This window comes from Carassius gibelio, chromosome A7 (assembly GCF_023724105.1).
Source record: "Carassius gibelio isolate Cgi1373 ecotype wild population from Czech Republic chromosome A7, carGib1.2-hapl.c, whole genome shotgun sequence".
Lineage (NCBI taxonomy): Eukaryota > Metazoa > Chordata > Actinopteri > Cypriniformes > Cyprinidae > Carassius > Carassius gibelio.
The window spans coordinates 12375642-12402188 of record NC_068377.1 but is presented as its reverse complement, the minus strand read 5'-3'; the positions used below and the strand labels follow the sequence as shown (position 1 = coordinate 12402188).

The 26547-nt window shown below is 39.2% G+C and overlaps 1 protein-coding gene across 5 annotated transcripts in view; it reads left to right on the top strand.

Annotated features, from left to right (window-relative positions):
• Positions 1 to 18496, top strand: part of LOC128017753 (transcription factor 12) — a 109809-nt gene extending 91313 nt beyond the window's left edge. For 3 of the 5 annotated variants that reach the window (XM_052603240.1, XM_052603242.1, XM_052603243.1), the window contains 9 exons: positions 1785 to 1855; positions 5053 to 5194; positions 8849 to 8922; positions 10038 to 10220; positions 13486 to 13600; positions 13767 to 13932; positions 14170 to 14402; positions 15178 to 15328; positions 15940 to 18496. In XM_052603240.1, the coding sequence (XP_052459200.1) occupies positions 1785 to 1855; positions 5053 to 5194; positions 8849 to 8922; positions 10038 to 10220; positions 13486 to 13600; positions 13767 to 13932; positions 14170 to 14402; positions 15178 to 15320 (1127 nt within the window). In that variant the 3' untranslated portion in view covers positions 15321 to 15328; positions 15940 to 18496. The remainder of the gene's footprint in view (positions 1 to 1784; positions 1856 to 5052; positions 5195 to 8848; positions 8923 to 10037; positions 10221 to 13485; positions 13601 to 13766; positions 13933 to 14169; positions 14403 to 15177; positions 15329 to 15939) is intronic. The other 2 variants (XM_052603241.1, XM_052603244.1) reach the window with 1 other exon arrangement.
• The last annotated feature ends 8051 nt before the right edge of the window (positions 18497 to 26547 follow it).

Here is a 26547-nt window from a genome sequence, read left to right as displayed (position 1 = left end):
CCACACTACACGACCAAAAACGCAAGTTACTTGACCATTAGCAGCATGCTACACAAAACAATTTATACGATTTTATCTACGTTTTTACTCAAAACTCACTTTAAACCACCATCATATGTTTGCGATCTAATGTGTGTTTTGACCATATAATATTGCTGAAATATGCTATTTGTTTCCTTTTATATCAAGCTAATCACTACACCTGCTTAGCATTTCTCATGTAATGACACGTTGTTATGAAAATAGGCAGAATCTCATGTATATCACATGCAGATAATATGCTGTCGTAAATGTGTTCATTAGCTTCATGTTTCATCCGTAGAAATGTTTTCCTGGGTTTCTTATGTACAGAACTGAATGCAGAAGCGTAATGGACGTTTGTCATCGGAAGAGACAGGGCGGGTTGTGAACACGTAATATGATTGACGTATGAGCAGCGAATAAGCTTCAGAACAGCGATGGCGGAAGAGAAAACACAGGCAGACAGCGCTGGAAGCAGCTAATGCTCATCAGATCGTGTAAATCAGTGGAAAATGAATAAAAATGATTAATTTGTCTAAGCTATGAATTTTAAAACGGAAATCCCACTCACTAGTGTAAATGTAGCCTAAAAGATGTGGAAACTGAAAACCATTTGAACTTAATTAAAACGATTTGCTCTGATTTATTGTGTTGGTTACATTTTGTTTCTTTGTGCGTAGGCTCAGGAGATGAGTTTTTGAGTCTATAAACACGTCAACAAGCTGAAAAAAATCGAACCAAAGTTTTAACCATAAACGGATTTCATAAAATTGTAATCGAAGCACCAAATCATCATATTACAATGATTTCTGAAGGATCACGTGATGCTGAAAACTGGAGTAACGGCTGCGGGTGGCTTTGCCATCACAGAAATAAATTGTTTGAATATTAAAACAGTAAACAGTTATTTTAAATTGTAGTAATATTTCACGATATTATTGTTATTACTGTATTCTTAATCAAATAAAGGCAGATAATATTTAAATATTTAAAATTTTGGTAACACTTTATTTTAAGGGCAAATTCTCACTATTAATAACCATATTTTTCTCACTATAAGTCGCAACTAAGTATAAGTCGCATCAGTCCAAAAAAAACGTCATGACGAGGGAAAAAACATATAAGTCGCACTGGACTATAAGTCGCATTTATTTAGAACCAAGAACCAAGAGAAAACATTACCGTCTACAGCCGCGAGAGGGCGCTCTGTGTCTTCAGTGTAGACTACAGGAGCACTGAGCAGCATAGAGCGCCCTCTGGTGGCTGTAGATGGTAGTGTTTTCTCTTGGATCATTTCTCTTGGTTCATGTCAAATTAATTTTGATAAGTCGCACCTAACTATAAGTCGCAGGACCAGCCAAACTATGAAAAAAAGTGTGACCTATATTCCGGAAAATATGGTAGTTGCTTATTAGCATGCATATTACTAGCATATTGGCTGTTAACTAGTCTAACAACTACTTTACTGATTATTCAAAAGCAGCAAATTAGGAATTTATTGAGGGAAAACTCTTAGGTTATAGTGAATGTGTGTTCCCCAATCTCAAGTCTTACGATATATTTTAAGTATCATCATATATATTTTTTTCATTTCCCAGAACGTTGTTGAAGAGTTGAAGGTTATCACTTATTTATTTCAGCACTTTTTTTGCTTAACACACCTAGCACCAGCTGCTACTCGCCGATAACAAATACATGACACTAATGTCTCTGTTAGCTCTGTTCTGATGTGAATGCCATATCTCTGTGTGGTCTTTGTGTAGCTGCTGCCAACCGAGGGAACGCCACTGGAAGCTCTCAGACTGGAGACGCGCTGGGAAAAGCCCTGGCTTCGGTGAGATCCTTCCCCATTCAACCAGACCTCTTAATCCATACACTAACCATTTCAGAGAACAGGGATTGACTTCCATTTATATACATCCCTCTATCTTTAGCAGACATTATGTTATTATTTTAACTACTGAGTGAGCGATATACGGTTTCTGGCATCGTAAACATGCCCCATGTTGTCCAACTTGCTTTAGGCATCTTCGTTTTGTACGCACAGAGGAGATTACCCGAAATAATGGCACAGTTAATTATTTAAAGGACAGGACTTGCGCTCTTAGGCTGGGTATTAGTAGCAGTGCAGAAGGTTAAGAGATTGAATAAAGTCATTGGAGCTGTTTGTGGATGTTGCTGGACCTAAGCCCGGATAATTGTGCTCTTAATCTCGCACTATACAAGAAAAGGAGCTGTACATAAAAGCCTGTGGATTATATGTTGGTTTGGATAATGAGTGCCAGCATTCGTGCGAGTTCCTAATGTGTCCCTGAAACTGGAGCTTACAATAACCTCTAAAACTTGCCGAGCTTAACTTAAAGACTTATTTAGCTCCAAAAAATCCTGCAGACTTGCTTATCCTACAGTAAGTCACAACGAGCCTTTTTTAAAGAGTAGGAGCACATCTGGACTGATTCAGCACTGTTTCGGATGGGAGCCGTAGACTCACCTCTCTGGCGAGGACAAGGACAAGCTTTTTCTAACCTTTTGATGTCGAAACGGTCCTAGCACCCTCCTTTTCTGAGAAATTAGATGCCTAATTGCTGCTCTTTTATTGGGTAAAAGAAAGGAGAGAAGAATAATAATGTAATAAGATACTGTGGGTGAGGCCTGCCGGGCCAAGAGAGCACACTCTGGCACACAAACAAACACAAGACAGTGCGGCTGAAAGATAATCACAAATTAAGTCTTTTTGTATTTGCAGACTCAATTCTATTAGCATGATAAAGCTGTAGTGAAACGGACACGGTCGGGCTGGGGTGTGGTGGAGGGACGAGGGGAGGGGGAAACGTCCTAACTGCTGCGGCCCGGCTCTGCAGGCCGCCCATTGTGCCACTTTTGTTTAGGTTCCTTTTGGAGGATTTGTGCTCATTGGGCCCCCGCTGGCGGAGAGCAGCGTGACTGATGAGGAGGCGGAGATCTGATTATTGTTTGTAAAATGAGTGGTGTTACACTGGAAATACAGCAGAAGTTGGCCAGGACGCTCCGAATGCCCCGCTTCAACTCATTAGGTCAGGACTCATGACTATAAGAGGTCTTGTAGCACAAGGGTGTAGGGGACACCCTTGGGGGTGTAGGGGACACTTGAAACGTATTGCTAGAGACTACAAACAAAATTGGGACTCGATTGAATTTAAGTCTGGAAATAAAGTTTTAGTACTGACATGAAATGTATTATATATATTTGGGATTCTTTACCATTTCGAGGCTACTCATGAAGTTAGTAAATGAGTGATGTTGATCATGTGGCTCCTTGTACAGCTGGTTAGACTGAAGCTCAAGATGCTTTTTGAAAAAAAAGTCTTGAACTTGTGGAGTTCATGCAACTAAAGTGTTTCTGTATTTTTAAAATGGAAGCTAGACAAACCAAATACTAAGATTGAATTATGAAATTCATATTCATAATTTTTTTCAGTCAGCTTTTTTGTAAGATATTTGCAATAAATGAGAAAACATGCTTTATAAAAGGTTCTCTTAAACAAGTAAATATCTGTTAATATGGCAGAGGATTTCTTTCATTGTACCTCTCTGTATATCACTCTCTCTCTACTCTGAGAGATGAATGCACTAAAGCCCCTGGCAGGATTTGCAGAGTTGATTGAAACACAAAAGTGTGGCATTCAGGGTTTAATAAGAAGATTAATAACGATAGTATCTGCATTCTGATGTGTTTTTAAGTCAAATGGACTTCATGATCCCCTGCAAGTGATGGAGCGCAACTTAGAGCTGTTTTTCTCAAATCCTGCCAGATAATTGGGATCAAAAACCTGAATGTTTCATAGTGGTTTCCATTATGGGAGTGAAAACCATTTCAGCAGAATGCAGAGCATGGCAGGGATGATCTGACATTTGGCTTAACCGAAAAAATCCCTTTTCTAGTTTCGAAGACAGAATTTGTTTGGAGATGGGTTTCTCAGACAAACTTCACTGGTAAAATGGAAAAAGCCAGTCAGTCAGTGGTGCTGCACTACGAGGGAAAGGCTGGAGGCCTTTCTTCTTGGTGGCATCTGTTTGTTTATTACGGTGTAGGCAGGGCTCTGTGCCGGTTTCGGTCGCTGTTTATTGGGCAGGCAGGGAGAGGCTTTATTACCTCTCATCCATAACTGAAGATGAGCCAGAGACGCCCCTCCACACAGCCACGGGCAAGACTCATTCACTCTAATGAGCTCCAAAAAGAGAGATTAACGACCATGTCTTTTCTCTTTCTCTGCATCATCCAGCTGCTTTTCTCTATTCCATCTCCTCTCGATCATGTTTTAGAAGTGACGTCACGGAGGCAGAATCGAGCGTATTTTACAGTGGCTTCTAACGTGACTTGACTATACATGTTTATAATATGTTACTGTTTTGAGTCTTTTGTTTTTCACTGAGGTGTATTCTTTCATTCTTTATTTCAGTTGTTGTTTTTTAATGACTGAATTCATTTTGATCACAACCCTAAATAAAACCAAACAGACACCGTTACGATGGCTTATAAAACATTTGATAATCACTGTACTGTCGGCATACTGTACGATTTTGGACATGTCGCCAACCCCTAATGTGAATTACTACCAGCAGTTTGTTTAGCCTTTTTCCCGCTCTCTTGTAGGGTTTCTGATCTTTTGTGCTCATGTGGTTTCACTTGTGATGTGCAGCATGCAGCGGGTGTGTGGCGTGGGCCCAGGCTTTGACTTAATAACAACCACAGATGTGTCCGAGAGCCAGGGAACGCTGGCTGGACTGCAGGTGTCTCGCAGCATTTCCAGTGTTTTGCTGCAGACGTTGTAAAGGGCGGCGTAGGCTGTTAAAGGCCCATATGTATTTTTTTTACTGCTGCTCCCCTTGTAAAATCAGCAGAATTGATGAGCCAATTTTGGCTGAGCACAGACTGAAGGATGCTAACCGCGGCCATAAAGCCGGAGAGGGAAACCACAGGTTGCAGGTTTTATAGGTTGAGCGTGCTTCCTCACAGACTGATCTCTCTCTTTCTCTTGTTCTCATTTGCAGATTTATTCTCCTGACCACACCAGCAGTAGTTTCCCCTCGAACCCCTCCACTCCAGTGGGCTCTCCCTCTCCTCTGACGGCTCAGGCGGGAGCTGGCTCAGCAGGTACAGTGGTGACGGCCAGCGGCCCCACAGGAAGGGCAGGTAGAGCACCAGTCTGCCTCTCTGACCCCACACACACACACACATTCTCTCCATGCCACACGCTCACCAGTCAGTCACACAGTGGTCCTCAGAAGTATTTGGACTCACTTAAATAGATATGAATCTGCGGATCATATAAAACAGTATTTTAAGCAAGAAAGAAATCACTTTACCTACATTAATTAATTAATGAATGAATCCCAAAGTCATTTTTAGTATGTATGTGATGTCACAGAGGTGTCCTATTAGAGTAAACACAGGTATGGACATAATCCACAAAATTTTACTGGTACATTTCAGAAATAATTTTGTCTTCATTTTGAACAATATTTGTTTAATAATTAGTCTTTCGTTTGAAACCTTAAACATTTTGTTTGTGCTAATGTTATTTGTTTATTTATATTTTATATATATGTAACTGTTATTTTACTGTAACTTTGATCAAATAAATGCAGCCTTGGTGAGGATAAGAGACTCAAAAGCCTTAAAAATTTTTTTTTGAGTGGTACTGCACATCTTTAAAAATATAGCTTTTTTATATATATTGATGTGTTCTGTTTCCATATCATTAGACAAAATCCTGTCACTGACCTAAAGTCTGCCAAGCATTACATTTATGTAAGAGCTTGTCAGTCAGTCTGAAGTATTCTTAGAGGTCGTTCCCAAATAACACATTCTTCTATGCTGTCCACTTTGTTTTTTAATATTTGGTCAGTGTATATGTCCATCAAAAAGTACACTGTAGCTGTATCCCCTGTATCCTCACGTAACTGAGTAAACACAGCGTCCCTCAGCTGCTGAGATTGAAGATGGTGTCGGGGAGTAACGCCCTGGTTAGGGGTGGACAGATAACTGACCACTGTGAGGATTTTATCTGCGCCTGGCGAGACTGATGCACAATCATTTTAAAATGAACAAATATTATGAAGCGCTGAGGGATAGACAGAGACGAGGTGCTACAAATGGCAGTTTCTCGGCGGGTTGTTTCAGTGAGAGGGCAGTTGTGTGTGTGTGTGTGTGTGTGTGTGTTCATTGATATAGTGGTGACAGCTGTGTGGGTGTCTGTCCCACTCCTTAGTTTCAGCTGTTGCCCTGTTCCTCACACAGCTGTTGTCCATGACAGACCGGCCTGCAAAGATCCTCGTTTATTAGCATGACTGACTGAGAGGAAGAGAGGGAGAGGATGACTCGGCTTCCTCTCCACTCAGCAGTCTGTACCTTACCATGTAACTTCCTGTCATCCTAGCACACCTCATGGTTTAATATTTGAAGAATTCCTTTTTTTAAAATATATAAATGGACTAAATGTTTAATAAGTAAATAATATGCTTATTTTTTAAATATGTTTTTCTATTTTGCATATTTTGTATTTCAATTAATGTATACTACCATTTCAATGTTTGGGTTCTGTAAGTTTATTTATTCCAGTCTTCAGCGTCACATGATTCTTCAGTTGTGCTGGTTAATACTGTTGAAGAAACTGCTTTCAGGAATATCTGATGAATAGAAAGTTCAGAAGAACAGGATTCATTTGAAACAGGTTTTTTGACAATGTAAAAGTCTTTACTTTACATTTAATGCATTGTTGTTTAATAAAATAATAAATTTCTTTAAAAAAAGTCATCGACCCCAAACTTGTGAACAGTAGTGTATATTTAAATGTAAAAAATAAGATATAAAATAATAACATTTATTTTGTTCAATATCTACCCAAAATCCATGACAAAAAGTTCCCTTTGATATGTGGGTCCTATTATATATTTTGGATTTTATTAGATGGTTCTTAGAGATTGGCGCACATTGTTTCAAGTCCATCTGTTTCTCTGGATTAGTTCTCATATTCAGCCATTAAACCCGCTCACAGCCAGGTCTCAGCAAATTAGACCCTAGCACCGAGTGCCGAGTGCCACACCGGCCCACCCTCATTTGTCAAGCTGGCCGCCGCTGAGGAGCTCTTATTAAACACTGCACTGTTTTTCACATAGCCCCAAAGTCATTTTAATAGGCTCTTAATAAAAGTCTGCTTCTGAGAGCTTTGTGGTTTTAGGAAGTGAATTCCTTCAAATTAGAGCTGCGTTTGCTTTGGAAAGGACGAACGGTTGGAAAATCTTTAACTACACAACTTCCTGTCACACACGGCATGAAATTTGCCATTTGTTTCTGAAGAAAGACTCTCGCTATGCTGGCAGAGCTAGAGGTATGGCCACACCAGGCCCGTCGCAACAGTTATGACAAGCAGCAAAATAAGAAATCTCTGTTGTGTCCACAAAGCACCTAGAGTCAGTGGTTGAGTCTGTGCGCAGTGGAGATCTCCCTCCTAAACTGACTCATGTATAGAAGTCAAAAGGCTTCCTTTGGGTCATGCTACATTAAGCGTACTTGGTCTGTTGTATTGTACAATACAGTCTTATTACAAGACTTTTTTTGTAGTGGATTTTCTGCCAGTTGGTTTGAAGTAGACTTGTAATAGAAGGGAGTGAAAGCGACCCCCACCACCAGCGTTTTGATTTGTGATTAGCAGATGTGCGTTCTTTTAGAGCGGTGCTGATTAATGGCCAGTCAGAATCAGCACGTTTAGACCGAGACCAGACCAAAGTCATTTACATCCTCATTATAGTCGCTTCCAGCCTCACACACACCGCCACAGAACAAAAACACAATCACTGAATTCTTCCAGCAACTGAGTGGATTTTGGAGGGAGAAAAAAAAAAAAAGCGAAACATCTGGGGGCTGAGAATGTGACCGAGCCAAATAAAATCTTATTCTGCTACTTGAGTAATGTGGCAAAACCATGCTTTTTCTTTTCCCTGACACCGTCTGACATGAGATTGGTCACATCTCCGCCCCCCGTCCAGTAGTTTGTTTGTGCGAGTTGAGATCTGAGAGGGAGTCATGGTCTCATCCTGTTACATCTAGAATATGAGCTATACTGCTCATGCAGTACTAGAGTCAAGGGAAAAACGTTCAGAGTCCAAGTCATCGCCCTTATCGCGCTCCTGCATTGTTCTCCCAGGTTTTTTCAGGCATGACTTCATAAATGAGAGGAAGCAGAAGATGTCCCTCAGCACTGGTTTGTGTATGTATGCGTGTAAGGGTCATCCTCGAACCCTTCTCACGTTGCAGGATATGACCCAGTCAGAGGAAATGATGTGTCTGGAGACCTAAAGGAAATCAACCCACGTTGAGAATAGCTGGAATCAGTCAGGAGAGGAAATGAGTTTTAGTCTATTGGAAATGTGAATGAGTGCATGAGTTTTATCAATCTTTTAAATAAAATGTATATTATGCTATGTTATATTATATTATAAAATGCAGTTTATTTCAGTAACACCAACTCTCTTAAATCTGTATTTTTTATATTTATTTATTTAAATGCCATATGTTACAGCTAAGATGTTCCTTAAACGATAACTTGTGAGTTCATTAGAAGAATCAGATCATAATCATTTGTTCATGAATTGGACGCTAGTGGTCACGATGTTTGTTTTTGTTTTTCATGGAGTTTTTGCATCGTCGTACGTCAACACGTGGTGCAAAAAACACTGTTGTCAATCGTTAACTCGTTTCGTTTTATTACTTTTCACCTTTTGTAATGAAGTCAGCTTGTTGTAATGTGTCAAGTGACTTAAAACGCTCCTCTTCCTCTGTCCGCAGGTACAACACAGTGGCCCCGCGCAACCGGACAGGCACCTTCCTCCCCAAACTATGAGAACTCCCTTCACTCTCTGGTAAGAGCGCCCTCACTCCTCCTCCTCCTCCTCCTCCTCCTCCTCCTCCTCCCCTTGGCGCTGAGCACTTTTTAATGGACACTGTGTCAGTAGATGACTTGCTTCTGGAAGGCAGGGGGTAGCTTTACATGGACATTCCTGGCTGACAAATGTCAGGAGCGGGACTGGGAGGGGGCTGTGGGGACCGAACAATACCCGTCCCTTGAGGCGTGTCTCCTGCCATCTGTCCTCTCTCGTCCGGGGGTGTGTGAAGGTGGGGTGGTTAGGGATTGGTTAGGGTGTGTGATGGGGGTGGGGTGCTGGCAGCTGCTGTGTTCAACCACTGCCGCGGGATTCCAGGGCCGACCGGGGAGCTGAGCCTCAACAGCAGATCAGTTTACACACATGCACACACTTTTCTTCCCACGTCATACATTCACACTATGGGGTGTGTAGATCAATATTTACTCTAATACTTGTATGCCAGCTGCAAGTGCATTTTTATGGACTGTCCATGAGCAGCGAACGAGCTGTGATCGGCAGAGTGAACCATGGCTCATTGTAATTAGTTACCTGAACAAGTACCAAGATGTTGGCATTCAGCGCTCCGCTTCGATTCTTTGGCCTCTTTCTCTGCCGAGCTCTTGTAAACTCTGCTTGCTTCTCTCTGCAGTCTTTCTGTCTCGTCTCTCACTGTACGTGTCTCTCCTCTTCCTGTCTGACTGTAGAAAAACCGCGTGCACCAGCAGCTTCATGAGCATCTGCAGGATGCCATGTCCTTCTTAAAAGATGTCTGCGAGGTATTCCCGCTCTTCAGATAGTCACGTCCTGTCCTTCTTTTCCATCCAGCCATCGCCTTTCTTATGATTTGGCTGTGCTTTTTCTGTTTTGTGCATTTGTTGATTTGCCATTTCATCTTTTATTGGTCTTTGATGATGTTAATACATGAAAATTACCATTTAGTTGGAGTTAGTTGTTTATTCCAACAGATAAGTGGCATAGCCTTTCCACTGTTTTCAAATGTTCCTTTGATTTTTCAATGTTTGCCATTTCATAATTCTATGTCTTTAAAGTATATTTGTTTCCATTTACGTTTCTGTTTCTCTCTCTCCCTTGTTCTCCATCGCTGGTTTCAGTCTCGGATGGAGGACAGGCTGGACGATGCAATCCGTGTCCTGCGGAATCACGCCGTGGGCTCCACTGCCGCCCTGTCCAGCGACATCCACAGCCTGTTAGGACAAGCGCACAACGGGCCAATCTCAGCCATCGGCAGCAGTTTCCCAGCTTCTGGATTGGTCGCCAACCGAACAGCACAAATGGTAAGGAAAACTTCACCATCTCGAAGAAAACTTTTTACCTTGTCTCATTGCTTTCGAAGTCAAAGTCTCATCCAGTTATTACAGGCAATAGGGAGAGAAATGTATGTGTCTTTTCATTGTGCCTCTCCAAATAGGCTAATAAACAGAGTTAAGCCACCTGTTTAAAATGAAGGCCTGGCCATGTGCTGAAACTGAACTATTTTCCACTGAGAGCAGTTTAACCTAAACCCACATACTTTCCATAAGCGTAATGGCTGGACCGAAGCTCATTCTCCCCCCTTGAGCTGCGTTCCTGAGGCTGAATGGGAAAAGCAGTCACAGTAGAATCTAGTATATTAGTGGCTGTCTGGAAGACATTTCCGCACCGTGGCTCACTGGGGCTGTGGGGACCTGCGTGGTGTGAGACCCGTTGAAACTAAAGCACTCTGTATCTCCCCCACTATCCCATGACATTCATTCCCTTCTACAGAGAGATTTGTGCACAGCTGTATTAGTCACAACATTAGTTTTCCCAGTGGTTTCCCAATAATAGGAAATAATCATGGCCTTTTTTTCTGTATTTAAAACAGCATTTGGATTTTCTTTCAACTTTGTGCTTCCAAATGAACTGACACTGACCTCTTTGTTTTTGCCTGAAGTCTAAAGCAACACTCAGAAATGTTTTTGTGAATGACCACTACAGTGGAGAGTCTAGTTGACCACAAAGTTTTGAAATGTCCTGATGAACAACCCCCCGTTCTCATTTAATGTTCCAAACAGACAGTTAATGTCTGGAAAGCTGTATCACATGTTAGTGAAGCTTTCATAGAACTGTTTATTGACTACTTGGGTCATACAAAGTTTTACATACTCAACATGCACAATTAGAAAAATATTGAGATTATATATGAGAGATTATACAGTGCAATAAAAACAATGTAAATTGTAATTAAGTGCATATAAATAAGTCCATTTTGTTCACCCAAAAATCCAAATTCTGTCATTATTTGCCAACCTCACTCTTCTAAACCTGTCTGGTTTTCTTCTGTGGATATATATATATATAGAGAGAGAGAGAGAGAGAGAGAGAGATGTGCTTTTTCCATACAGTGGAGTCAGTGGTCATTAGCATAATTGGGTTGCCAGCATTCTTTAAAAGATCTTCTTTTCTTCTTCTGCTTTGCAACATAGTAACAAAAGTGATGTTCACGACTCTTGGGCTTGTTTTCAGTCATGATGAACAGAGGTGTGTTTTATTCAGGCAGAGAGAGACAGAGCAGTGCTGTGGTTGTGTCCCGATCAGTTCGTCTGCGCGGGAGCTGTCACACTACTGTCAGTGGACCGTGTGTTCATACACACACAAACAGAGCTCTGTGCTCCAGGCTCGACCCAAACACACACTCAGACAAGGTCCTGATTCAGCACAGCCAGTGTGCTTTTATTTTGGCGCACTCTTTTCTCTCTCTGTCTCCCCTCTTTCTTTCTTTTTCCCGCCGCCTCTTTTTTTAACAACTCATGAAATCTGACGCTTTAGTCGTGTGTCTGAGCCCCTCAGCTGTATGGTAATCAAGCCCAGACAGGAAAATGGCTGCCTTCTTTGGTTGGCACCCCCCTCCTCCACCCCTCTTCTGCCACAGACAAAGAGTTGTTTGGACACCTGTTGAGCGTGGGGCTGAGATTGGAGCGTGGGGGAAGGGGTTCGGGCCTGGGGAGGTTAACAGAGGCCAACAGTGACTTAGGAACGCATTCCTGAAGGAAAAGGGGGGAAAGACCCCCCTCATTTTTTCTCTTTTCTCTTCTTTCGCCATGACTCCCAATCTCGTGGATCCTCAAAAAGGAAACTAGATTGTGGGCGAACATGTGCTCCCGCCGGCTGTGGAAGGGGCCTGCAGCGGTTTCTACTCCGCTGCGTCGCTAATCACATGGCAGGACATTGATCAAATCCAGATGCGTTTGGAAGCCACCAGTGACGAATGTTGGTCAAACTGTCATTTGATGTTCAGCATGAAAGAGCAGATTGATTGTTGCTGTGTCCAGATGTGAATTAGCCATTTATTTTGATGGAAAGTTGGAACGTTTTTCTACATATAAATGCTGACAAATGATGTCTGGGTGTCTATTTAAAAAATCGTATAAAACCAATCTTTCAAGTCAGCTTGAATCAAAATATATGAACTCTCTTACTGTTCACAATGCAACAGTTTTGCACAGTGCAAGGGGAAATAAATATTGTTTTCAGAATTTCATAACTGACATAGCCAAGGCAGTGCAAGGTCCTAATTCATATTTTGCCCATTTTCGTAAAGAAATAAATACTTTTATTCAGCAAGGACACGTTAAATTGAACAAAAGTGAGAATAAAGACATTCATATTGTATTTAAAGTTCTCCATTTCAAATAAATGCTGTTCTTTAATAATTTCTATTCATCAAAAAATCCTGAAAAAAGGTATAGCAGATTCCACAGAAATAATGAGCTTTATTCAACAACTGTTTTCAACATTGATAATAAGAAGAAGAATGTTTCTTGAGCACCAGTCAAAATATAAGAATGATTTTCTGAAGGATCATGTGACACTGAAGACTGAAGTAATGCTGCTGAGAATTCAGCTTTGCATCACTGGAATCAAATACATTTGAACATATATTGAACTGGAAAACAGTTATTTTATTATTATTTAGTTTATATATATATAAATATAAATGCAGCCTTGGTGAGTTATAGACAAAACATGACATGCAATAAAACTATTGTATATATACACACAGTATTCAAAACAATACAGTATACAATATACATTTATGTGCTTGATGTTAAAATGTTTTTAAATGACCTGTTGTTCGCTGCTTCTCTTCTGCCACTACCTCTGAAGTCCAATATAGTCTGAAGCGGGGCAGCATCCCGTCCAATGTCATGTTACTATCAACCCTCCTCTCAAAGTATAGACTCAGGCTTTCAAAATGAAAACAACATGAGAGTGTTTTTGGTGGGACAGAGTCAGAGCTCAGGACTGAAGTGCCGTGTGTCTCTCTGAGCACAAATCTGGGGCTGTGAAGGTCTTTCTTTGTAGTGTGAATAGCACTCCGTTCTTCAGAGGGGAGGTCACACTCTACAGTAGGGACACAGAGACTCTCTCAGCTTTGAAGTCTAAGATCTGTCTCTCTCCGATTTAATGTAAATCACTTTTGTTTTCCCGGCACTGATCAGATGGCTTCATGATCAGAGGGACTCTTGATGTTTTGCTCTGTTCTCTGCTTCGTGTTTTTAATGCTATCTGTTCTGACAGGGCTCTGTTCACCGCGAAGAAACCGTCAGTCTGAACAACAACCACGGCAGCCTGCAGGCCAACGCCGGTCCCCCCTCCAGCTCGGAGCTCAACCACCAAGCAGACACCTTCAGAGGTTGGAAGCTTTTTTTATGCCGGTTTATTTTAAGTTATTGTTTTATTTTTGTATTGCCTTTTCAGTTATGATTCATATTCAGCTTCATGAGCTTACAACAAGTCAAAAAGCTTCATTTTATATGTCAAGTGTTTAAGTATCTGTGTACTTTCATTGTGTGTGACAGGACTCGTTAGCGCTCTGGTCAGTCAGGTTGCTCCTAATCTGGACCTGAAAGTCGAGGATCATGAAAAAGATGAAATGCATGATAGCCACTCCTCCGACGACCTCAAATCAGACGACGAGAGTGAAAAAAGGGATATGAAGCAGAATCGGGGAAGCACTCGAACAAGGCAAGGAATCCGCTCCTCAAAGCGTTCCCTCGAAAAGTGTCCTTCAGCATTTCAACACTGACCTCAGAGACAGTGAATCCATCAGAACTACATTCAGACTTAACTGTTAGCACAGAACAGCACTTCTGGTGTCTTAATGCCTGTAGTTTTGAAATTAGAGGTCACATCAAGCAGATACAGATGCAGTGTTCAGGTGTTGAGGCCACATTGTTCTGAGAGTTGTGAATGTTTCTGCAGCAGTATCAATGAAGATGAGGACCTGAACCCTGAGCAGAAGGCAGAGCGCGAGCGAGAGAGGAGGATGGCCAACAACGCCCGTGAGAGGCTGCGCGTCCGGGACATCAACGAGGCGTTCAAAGAGCTGGGCCGCATGTGTCAGCTGCACCTGAAGAGCGAGAAGCCCCAGACCAAACTGCTCATTCTTCACCAGGCCGTCGCTGTCATTCTCAGCCTCGAACAGCAAGTCAGAGGTCAGGCACTGTCTGAATGCAGTTGTGTTGTGTTTATATAAGGACTGTCAGTCAATTAAAATATTGAATCATAGTTATTAATAGTCAAAAACATTCAGATTTATTTATTTTTTAAATAGCAGCGTTAAACAAATGTAATCAACTCTATGCGAAAACCAGGACCATTTCTAGCCTTTCATCAGACCATGCTGTCAACAGTGTCACGTGTTTTTTTTTTTACACTATTATGGATATATATTGTCTTTACCTGCCATACAGAGTTGTTCTCAAGCTGCATGCACAATAAAGAGCAGCTTCATCATTGACACACGATTTTATCATACATTGCATTGTAATAATCCACCTCATCCAGCACTGTTTTTTGTTTTCTGACTTATAAACTATCCTGTTTTGGTGTGAGGAACAAACAGTTTAGTGTGTGCGAGTGAGTGAACTGTCTGAATGTAGCAAACTGAATTGCAAAAAGTTGAAGACCTTATTGCAAAATCACGATTCGATCAATAGCTACTAATTCACAAATCTGGCATCACTAGTGCCGATTCTAAACAGACACATCATGATTGCTGAAATATTAGCAGTAAACATGATTCTGAGGTCGGTATGGTAATCTCCACTGGCAGGTTTATCAGTAATATTATACTAGGATGCTTGACAACAGCTCTAATTTATATTTAAGAGCTGTATGCAATGAAAGCTTTGTATAAGTGTTATCAAATTCTTTTTTACAGTAGTTCATTATGAACTATGGTGAGATAATGAGTTCTCCTGTGTGCAGAGAGGAACCTAAACCCCAAAGCAGCCTGCCTTAAGAGGAGGGAGGAAGAGAAAGTGTCAGGGGTTTCAGGTGACCCCCAGCAAGCCCACCCGCCTGTGCACCCGGGCCTCACAGACACATCCAACCCCATGGGCCATCTGTGAACAGCCAGGTAAGCCAAGACCAGCTCCACGCAGAGATGTAAAGTGGGCAGGTAGTTGAAACACCTAGCTTTGCTGAGACACAAGCTCTGCTGCGAAACCTAGCGAGCTGCACCCTCACCCGCCTTCCTTCACGAACATTTCTAATAACACCAGCTTAAACTAGGACTTTATAAGAAGAGATTTTGTTACTCCTGATGTATCTAGTTATACTACTATTTCAAATTGTAGTTTCTGTAAGATTCTTATGCATTTAATTGATACAAAATACAAAAAAAAAAATAATGAGCTAATATGCTGATTTGGTGCTTGAGAAAAAAAATAAATCTGCATTATCAGTTGCTGCATAATATTTTTGTGCAACCCATGATACATTTCTTTCAGGATGGATAGGAAGTTGAACAGAACAGCATTTATTATTATGAATGTCTTTACTGTAACTTATGATCGATTCAATGCATCCTTGCTAAATGAAAATATAAATTTCTAAAAAACAAAACAAAAAAAAAACTATTCGTACAAAGCCCAAACTTTAGAAAGGTGCTGCACACACACAGGAATGTGATCTGAGTGTCAGTACAGTTGGCCATAAGCAGTATCCTTATCTCTCCCTCACTTTCAGATCAAATGGATCCCGATGGAGTGTGTTAGACAGAGTCGGTGACCTTGCTTTCCACGGGCGGACAGGACTCGCAGTTTGTGACACAAATTTGAAAAGACAGACCACTCGAAGCAAAATTCCACCGTTAAGCAATCCTGAGATAGAAGAAAAACCTGGCAAGTGCCCAGCTCCCCGTGAAGACATCCCATATCCATAAGCGACTTTCCGCCCACCAGAGAAAAAAATCAAGCATCAAAGCCCCTCAGCACATATCGCCGTCTGCAAGCCGTGTGCCGCAGCTGTACAATCAGAGACTGTCGCCACCCCTCCACCCTGGACGTGGAAGTTGCCTTGTGCCTAAACTGAATTGACGAATGCATTGTAACAGTTTTATTTTTTGTTTGTTTTTTTTCCTATTTATTATGTTACTGAGCTGTAAGTCTGTGTTTAAAGGGAACGTTCTGACATCGCTATGAGAAGCTGGTGGCGTTTCAGTAGATCTGCAGTTTGTCGTGTGCTGTCCGCAGCCTCTCTCCTGTCGGGCCTCTCCAATCGATGAGATTAACATATTCAGATCATATTCCATGCCCTCGCGAAAGATTCGGATGGTGTTTGAACATTCAAAAGACTCCAGGATCCCCGTGTCTGAAAAAAGAAACAATATATTATTTATATTTATCATACGTTCATTCCACAAATAGCAGCATGAGAAACCACACCTACCTAATTCTGTACAACTCCGAGTCCTCGTCACAGACAGAAAGTTATGAATGAGGCGGATTGGGATCGGCCTGTGCTTTTTCGACTAGATTCCCTGTGTCGCGGAGATGATGGTGGAACGGCAAACTCTGGCTTTACTGAAAGGTCAAAGGTCAAACACAAGCTGGCATGTTTCTACTCATTAGTGAGCAGGACAGATACGGTAAGCAGAAAGATACAAAACCCCAGCATTCCCTGCATATTTCTTAGTGTCTTAAACGGGGAAGGGGACGCAGTCTCGTCCTTTTGATTCCTTTGCCATATAGTGTTATGGGTAAAGAGAAAGAGGGATTTCCGATTCAGTTGTTTTGTATTGACACGTTACTTTATTTGGTGGAACAGCCGTACTGAGGAACCTCTGTTATACCATGAGACATGGCACTGTTGGATTTCAAACGAAGACCATTCATTCACCTGGCCTGAACTGAAGTTTTGTTTTGTGTTCTTTTGTTTTTCTAAAACCATTAACAATTAAAAAAAAAAAAAAAAAGAGAGAGAGAGAGAGAGAGAAATACTTAAAGTAACCACATGTTATTTTTGTTTATTTGTAATTGTATACAAAGCAACTCTCTAGGCTTCATAGTACAGCGTATATTTGTCGTGTGAAAATAGAAGGATGTTCTAAATTTCTTAGAATGGCTTTGTCTTTCCCTTCGTGCATTGAAATACTTGATACTTGATCAGCAGAATGTGAGCGCAATGTCTGTTCGTAAAAGAGAAACGCTGTGAAGCATTCAAATCAGCAAACAGTGGAAATGATGAACAAAGCCAGTTTGGAGCAGGATTTTTCTCAGCCGTTACTTGTTTTCTTTGTAAATCTAAAGCAAGCAGCAGTCACCACTTTCATTTTTTAAAGTATGCGTTTTTCTTTAAGACCAAAACTTTTTTTTTTTTTTTTTAGTCTTGCTTGGAATCTCTTTTTCTGCCCTGTCTGTCTTCCATGTGTTCACACACCATTGAAACAAGACTGCCACCTTCTCCAGTGAATCACTCTCTCAAATACAAAGTCAAAAGAACAAAACTTAAGGAAAGATTTCAGAACATCAGCATTATTTTCTCTTTCTTTGCTCTATGGAGAGTTTCCTTCCTTAACAAAATTATTGTGAAATCCACTAGTCTTTGTGGCCTTGTTATACATTTCAGTATTCAAGAGCTTGTATTTTTGCCGGCTAAAAAATGAATCAAGGTTATGAGTCATCTTTTTGTCTGTTGTTTTGTTTTGCCTGTTTTTCTCCCCCGTTTCTTTTTTCTGTTCTGTTTTCCTCTGTTGGATATGTTAGATTTTGCTGTATGCCCTGATGCTTTCCCTCATAACAGAAAAGGATAAAAAAAGACAAAAAAAAAAAAACATTTGGCTTATTTTTCAGTATAGTTAGTCTTTTATACAATAATATTGTAAGAACATTTCTTGAATTCTAAATATTACTCTTTCTAGATTTTTGAAATCAAAAGTTTTGAGTAAAAAATTTCTTACTTTATTTTACTATATTAGATAGTAAAACAAAAAATGTACGGTTATTTACCATAACCTTTCCATTATTATAAAAAAAGACTATGGATAGCATCTTAAGAACATAAGTAGGATTGTAGCTGGCAGTCTAGTACGTATGGGGTATTGTACGAGCTCTCCATCTCTGTGTCCAGTCTGCATTGTTGGTTGATGAACGATTTGTACCCATGTCAAAATTCAAGGTATTGTCAATGCACCTCAGAAAACCAGCAGTAAGAAGTCAAATTCTTTTTTTTTTCTGTCTCTGTAACAGAAAACACAATATGTATATAACATTTATGTAGCAATAAATGTGCCATCTTTTTTCAACTCAATTGTATGTGCCTTTATTTTCCTCTTTCAGCCTTTGTTTTTTTTAATCTACTTTATACAGCAAAACTGGATTAAAATACATTAATTTCACTTACATCTAAATGATTGAGTCAAAGCTTGGAATTGCGTGTGCTGGGCTTTTCAAAGGATTTTTAAACGTATACAAATAATAAGCTTTAAAAAATCTTTCATCATTTATTCACCCTCATGTTGTTCCACACCTGAATGAATAACTTTGTTCTGTGGAACATAAAAACATTTATAATAATAGAAAATAAAGATGTTTTGAAGAATGTTGGTAACCAAGCAGTTCCCATTGACTTCCATGGTATGGCTAAAAATGTTAAAGGGAACCAAAACTGTTTGGTTTCTAATTCATCAAATTATCTTTTGCGTTGAGGGACTTTTTGCTATTAAGTCTATTTAAAGAACTTCACAAACAGTGTTCATCATTTTCTTTCAAAAACACTATGGAGCCCTTTTCTGTTTTCAGTGTAGTGTGAAAACACCCAATGCAATATTTGAAGGGGAAAAAAGGTGTAGTCTTTTTGGCTTTTAATGTTTGGGGGAAAAAAATCTTTGCACTGAGTGAAATCATTTTCTTTAAAGAGTGATTTGAATTTCAGTTGTAAGAGTTCAGCATCTGTCTTTAACTTGACTGAAAGACAAACATACTTGGTCTCTAGTGGATGGTCATGGGAAAATAACACTGGAGTATGACAGTCTTGACTGATGCTCTTTCATTGTGGGGTGTGTGCATATTCCCACGTATTCCCAGTGTTAACTGACTTCGCTTCCTAATGAAATTATTTTTTTTTTCCATTTCTGTGTCAGTTATGAAATATGGGAGCACCTGTTTTGTCCCAGTAGTAGTGAATGGTTTACAGTGCAACATCCGCTATACCTCATGAAACTCTAATAACAGTTTGCTCTGTTATGTCTAATTTTTCATCTCATCCGTACATTTTTATGCAGTGACATCAGTCCTGGCTGTCCAATTAAATGAAATCCCCGTACTCGTCTCTTTGGCTTACACATCTGTCCTAAATTATGTCTCTGTACATGTGTAAGAGAGACGCTTTCTCACTGGATATGTCCTGTGCTGATGGCTTGGGCCCCAGATCTGCTCTGAGACAGAAACAGCACTGGGGAAGAGGTTGCTAAATGCTGGAGAGACCTCGGCCAATTCCGACTCTGTCAGCCTTCCAACTCGACACCTCATCCAGAGGCCGCTCCAACTCCTCTGGCTGGGTGGGAAGGCTTTGTCCCATTTCTTTTCTACGTGTGTGTTTGCATGACATATGTGTGCATATTCCTTCCTGTCTTTATCAAAACCATGCACTGGAGTGTTTACTTGCAGTCAACTAGAAAAAATGGGCAATGTTTTATAAGCATGGGACCACCATGTTTGCGAGCTAACTTCCTGTGGATCTGGCTGTCTGGGACAGCCCAGCGAGGGAGTGTCATGATGGGCTTGCTGACAGGAGCTTTTTGGCTTCTCCTGCTGGACCACAAACAAGGTTCTCTCGGGGTGACGTGCATCTGATCAGGACGTTCCTGCTGACTCTTTTCCTTTCAGTGAAATCGCTACTGGGTTTACATTTGAATAGCAAAGTTATGGTTCTGTGTACCAGACATTTATATTTACCAAATTGAAAAATTCTTAAACTGAATTCTTTTAAACTGGTACTAATGCAATAGTATTGCTTATATTACAGTTATACTAGTTTTACGGTGCACTTGGTGTCCCATGACCTTTTTAAGTGATGCATTTAAAGTTAGAGTAGTTGATAAACTATTATCTAGCATGCAGGTTATCTAGGATGAAAAGTAGCTCTCTTTGAAAGTTGAAATCCACTCCTTGAAATTAGCATTTTAGTCAGTCCAGTGTCAGAGGTCTTGACTTTCCAACAATTTGAAATCATACATTCCTACTTAATCAATTGAAATTATATAAATTTCACTGTAAAAAATTTTAATTATGAACTAATTTTAATCTAAAACAATATGTGGATGTAGCTATAGCAAGCAACTTAATTATTTGCAGCTGTTACTGGTAACATTTTAGAATATAGTTTCTTACTGCTTAACTCATAAGGAATTATTGAAGAACTAACAGGTGATTTTTTCATGAACACTTCACTCACTATTGTTAATTACCAAGGAAGATGTTTTTAACTAATCAGTATGTAATATGTTAAGTAACAGTTAGCTAATGGATAACTTGTGTATTCTGTCATACCTGCTGAAGAACTATTAATTATCTACAAGTTAAGGTTCAAGAAAAATAACTATGAAATTACTAATGAACAGTTATACACAATTACATTGATTGAATTGTCACCCTTTCATATAATTGTTATATTCATATACGTATGTAGAAGTAGTAGTATGAAAATGCAATATTAATAAATGTAAAACATTTTAGAATTTTGCCTGTATAGTGAATTGTTTTGTAAAAAATCAGCTTCTGATAGGAACCCCACCACGACTCAAGTGCCTTGCGATAACATACCTTAGTTTTTATATTTTATATACAGTACTGTATGTGTGCCTCCTCAGCATATATCACATGATCCATTCATTAAATTCCTGTACGTCAGGCAAGGACTGAGGGAAAGTGAAAATACAGGTAACCAATTAGAAATTAATACAGAATTATCAAATAATTCTGCATGATTTATTTCGAGCCTGAAACATTAGGCACTATTCTAAAGTGAAATTAAATTGAATCCTTTAGTAATTAATAGAGGATTATCAGATATTTCTGCAGGAATCACTTAGAACCCGAAACAGTATTCTAAAGAGTAAATAATAATTACTACATCATTTTGACCCGACAAAACATCAAATCAAACTTACACTCTAAAAAAAAACTATAAAAGTAATCATAAACTTTGTATCTTTAATTCAGATGAGAACATTTCTTTATACAGCATATTTTATTCCATTTTAATGCAAACTAATTTAACAAACATTTTATCATCAAAAGTAAAACATTTAGAAACAAAATGCATATTTCATTTCCATTATTATAAGTTGTTACTGTAGTAGTACTTTGTACTTGTCCTTTTACTCAAGTAATTTTGAAAATGAACAGGCCTACTTGTAAATTTAATATTAAGTAATATTTTATTGGGGTATCTGTACTTTTACTCAAGTGCTTGATTTGTGGGCCACACTGTGTGTGCAGATGCTCTCACACCAACCTGCTGCCCTTCCTGAGCAAGCTGTGCACTGCTGGAGACACGATTCTGTAGCTGACTCGTCAGGAGAGATGTCCTGGTTCTGGCTGGACACTCTGGGACGTCCTGAAGACTTCTTCACTGCAGTCAAACCTCTCTCCTTGAAGTTCTTGATGATCAGGTACATGGTTCTTTCAGGTGAAATATTCTTTGAAGCAATCTCTTTGCATGTGAGGCAGTTTTGAAGCAAAGCGATGATGGGAGTGTTACTTCGAAGGTAATCATTGCTAACAAGAACACAAGGACTGGAAGATTTTATTCTCTCCTTTTATCAGTCTGCTGTTACACTCTAATTAGTATGATAGTGGTTAACCTGACTAGCACTCATTCACACTTTCACATGTGCTGCTGATATGATTAGTCAATTAAAGCTGCAGTAGGTAACTTTTGTAAAAAAATATATTTTTCACATATTTGTTAAACCTGTCATTATGTCCTGACAGTAGAATATGAGACAGATAATCTGTGAAAAAAATCAAGCTCCTCTGGCTCCTCCCAGTGGTCCTATTGCCATTTGCAGTTACTGACTGCTCCTGGTAAGAAATCAACCAATCAGAGCTGCGGTCCGTAACTTTGTCTGTGTTCAAAATGTAGAAAAATGTATATAATAAGCGAGTACATCATGAATCCATTTTCCAAACCGTGTTTTTAGCTTGTCCTGAATCACTAGGGTGCCCCTATAATAAGTGTTTATATTCAGACTATTTTAGATTGCTTCGGGGGTACCGCAGCGGAGTAACCCAGTACCTTTGTGATTCTTCATAGACATAAACAGAGAGAAGTAGTTCCGGCTACGATGTTCTTCCGCAAGACGCAAGCAATTCTATTTATTAACTGCTAGAGCGTCAAAAGTTACCTACCACAGCTTTAATGTTAGCTGGTAATTTTGTGTAATTTTTTTTTTTTTATATGCACCTGATCACTCTACACAATAATCTAGAAAAAATGTAAATGAACACCACAACAGTTTAAGCAGCAAACTTTTTAAAACACAACATTTTTGGCCATGCCTGTACAAGAATTAGAAAACTAGGGGTGAGCTAACAAGGCTAATGAGACACAGGTGCAAACAATGAGTGATGATTAGACTGGGCAAATGATTATGGGACATATAGTTCATGAGGCAGAAACAGTCTGGGCAGGAATGCCCTCTAGTGGACCACCCAGGGATCAGTAATTGTAACAGCTACAGTATTTCAGCATACAGTAGTGTTTTTTCATGTTATTTAGGCCTATCTGTTTTTACTATTTTTAGTAAGATGAACATACAATGCATAGTTCATTAAACATTTAGTCTGAGGTCAATGATCAACATTTTCCGAAGCTACGCACCTCGTTTAATTGGTTGATATAAAAAAAAAATGTTATTTTGAACAATTTTCAAGCCCATTTTTAAACCCTAACTTTGGAATAGCTGAAAGGAAAATTTAGCCAATCGATTTAGCATGATCTTGTGGCAGGCTGACAGAGATTAAGAAATCTTGCAATAACCAAGAATTAAGATATCCAATCTATTTATTAAACGTTTTTCTAGATCAAATAATAACTCAATTATTATATCATTCTAACAGCTGGAGTGTGGGTAAGGCTAGATGAGGCTTTGCTTTCCTCTGGCCTCAGATTGGAAATGATCTATTATGGCTGTCACAAATAAAGTGAAAATTAAATGAAAAGTGTCTGCATCATGCATTTAGATGTTGCATCACATTTATTTTTAAGTATTTTTACAGTGTTGAGCATTTTAACCAATCACACACTATTACATTAACTTTATGAATAAAATGGCCAATCAGAAGCGTTCAAATGAGTCATCGCTGAAACACCGGAGTTTATTTTAGTGCGCGAGCTCGTTGACGGTGACTGAATACTCTACACCAGTTCTCTCATCATCAGATGTGCGTACGATGTAACCCAGTGGGCAATTGATGTCAAATAGACATCAAATTGACGTCAAACATAGTCATCAAAGAACTGGTCAAAAATGCAAATCAAATCGATGTCAAAACTTGACATTAAATTGCCGTCAAGTTTTGACATTCATTTGATTTGCATTTTTTAAAAACATTTTTAACACATTGATGTCCTATTCTAGACCACAAGAATAATGACAAAACAGTATTAAATGCAAGACGTGTTTCATTAAATCCACTGGTTTATATCAGAATTTTGTAAATTTTTCTTAAATGAACATGTAGTTGTAATACCGTATACACTTGGTATTACAATTTCATTTAGCTGACACTTTTATCCAAAGCGACAATTGCTATATATATGTCAGAGGTCACACGCCTCTGGAGCATCTAGGGGTTAAGTGTCTTGCTCAGGGACACATTGGTGTGTCACAGTGGATTCGAACCCGGGTCTCTAACACCAAAGGTATGTGTCTTATCCACTGCACCAAAACTTACTTAATGTGTGGTTATAGCAAAAATGCTGCATAATTTTTTTTTATTTGTAATTAAGCAAATCAGTATATTTTTGGTAAAATATAATATATTCACCTCTTTCATTGTCAGTAATTTATGCATACATTTTATAAATAGTTTTTTGTTGTTGTTGTTTATATGTTTTTAACCACAGAAGTCCCAGAAGTTACAAGTCATGCAAAAGTCAAACAACATATGACATGCCGAATGGATGCATTTTGAAGAAAAAAAAAAATTATTTGATGACTATGTTTGATGTCAATTTGATGTCTATTTGATATCAATTGCCCGCTGGGTTGATATCAATGTGATGTCAATATGACATCAACTGAACGCCTATAACACGATGTTGATTTGATGTCAACTCAATGTCAAACATGTTGGCCCATATACTTACATAATCAATTTCAGTATGGGATGAACCTAATATTTTCACCAATTAACCACTGGAAGGACTTGATGTATAATCTGACTTTGAAATTATGTTTTGCAGCATCTTGATCAAATCTTGTCTAATATTTGACGTCAAATTGACATCAAGGTGCCCACTGGGAAGTAAGCGATTCATCCTCATACAGTGTATAGACAGCTTCAGTGTTTAACGGGGAAGAGTTCTTAAACTCGCACTAGAATGAAGTCAGTGATAATATTCTCTGATCATGTAGCCTAGATTTTCTTTGCTTGCTTTCACTATAATTTATTCATTGTTTTCAAAATCATCCCCCATTGCGTTTTCTTTCACAAATTGCACCCTGAGTATAATAACACTAACATGTAAACTCTATAGATGTTAAACGGAATGAAAGTATGAAGCCTTATGTCGAAAACACTGCAACGCCTTCTTTGCTCGATCCAGTCCGGACCCTCGGATCCCCAAACGGGGACAGACAGCGCTCCCTGCTGAACCTGCTGCAGTGATTTTGTGTTTCCCTGAAGCTCCACAGTCACAGCTTCAAGAACGATTGCACCTACACAGAGAAATGAAAACACAGCAGACCCATGACAAAGGGTGGAGTCATCAGGAGCCTACACTAGATACCCCCAATTCATTTTTGCTCTTAGTTCTTGGCTTGGCCTGTAAGGACAGTTACATTTACAGGACAAATGAGTTCTGTTACTAACTTGGAAATGACATGAGGATGAGTAAGTGACGTCAGAATTTGCATTTTGGGGTGATATTATACATACATACATACAAACATGCATGCATGCATACATACATGCATACATACATACATACATATATATATATATATATATATATATATATATATATATATATATATATATATATATATATATATATATATATAATTTTTTTATTATTAAGGAGGTTGATACTAAGGTTTTCTTCTTCAGTGTGATACATTTGAGGTATAACAGAAACATTTGTCTAAACTGTCAGTTTTATTGAGGGAGGAGAGTCATGTGTCTGTCAAAGCCAAATCTGATGAGATTTGTTAAATGTCTACACCCTCAGAAAACAGCTTGTGCATCTTAATGCTCACTAGTAGGCCTATATTCATTGTCTGTACAACAGTTTTGTCTTGATCATCAGTTGTGTTTAGTTGAAGTTTATTCAGTTGCATTGTTTTATATCAAGGAAGTTGATTGTAATTGTTGTTCTGTTAACATTACTGGCCCTATCCTTTTATAGTGTTTCTATCAGTTTTCTAGCTGTGTGAAGACACTGGGGTGTTGAAGTGTTTTTAAACCTGTCATATGCATTATGTAAATCTGTTGTCTGCAGTGCTCAATCACTAGATGGCGCTGTCAGTCTAAGAGCTGTCAGGGCATCATTTATTAAGTGTGAATGTCTAACAGTTCGTGTAGTTCAGATACACAAGAGAGGAAAATACAGCAGTAGGCCTACACAGTATTGCGTTTTCATAATGCGCTTAGAAATCTGACATTTTAATTAAAAAATTTTTTATAATGATATTCATTCTAACACTGCAAAATGTAATTATTTTTTCCCTATAAAAGCAGATGGCAAATATATGTAGGCTAAGTGTTTTTTTTTTTTTTAGAAATTATTAGTAATCGTAAAGAACATCTTGAATTTTCTTTATTGATTTGTTTTTGTTTTTAATAGCATCAGACATATAGCAACCTTTTTGTAGTTTTATTTTGAAATAGCCTAATTCTTACTAATACTTACATATCCTACATGTACATGACATAACAAAACGTTGCTGTAGAAAGCAAGAAAACTAAATCCAATATGAATGCTGTGAAAGCTATTATTCGATAAACTGTTCGTTTCTTCGCATTGTGTCTTGAGATCAGGCTCTGACAATCAGCTGCAGCGGGTGGGCGGAGTTGAGGGATGGGTGTGGGCGGGGCTTGACGCTCTACAATAGCCCGTGCGCGTCAA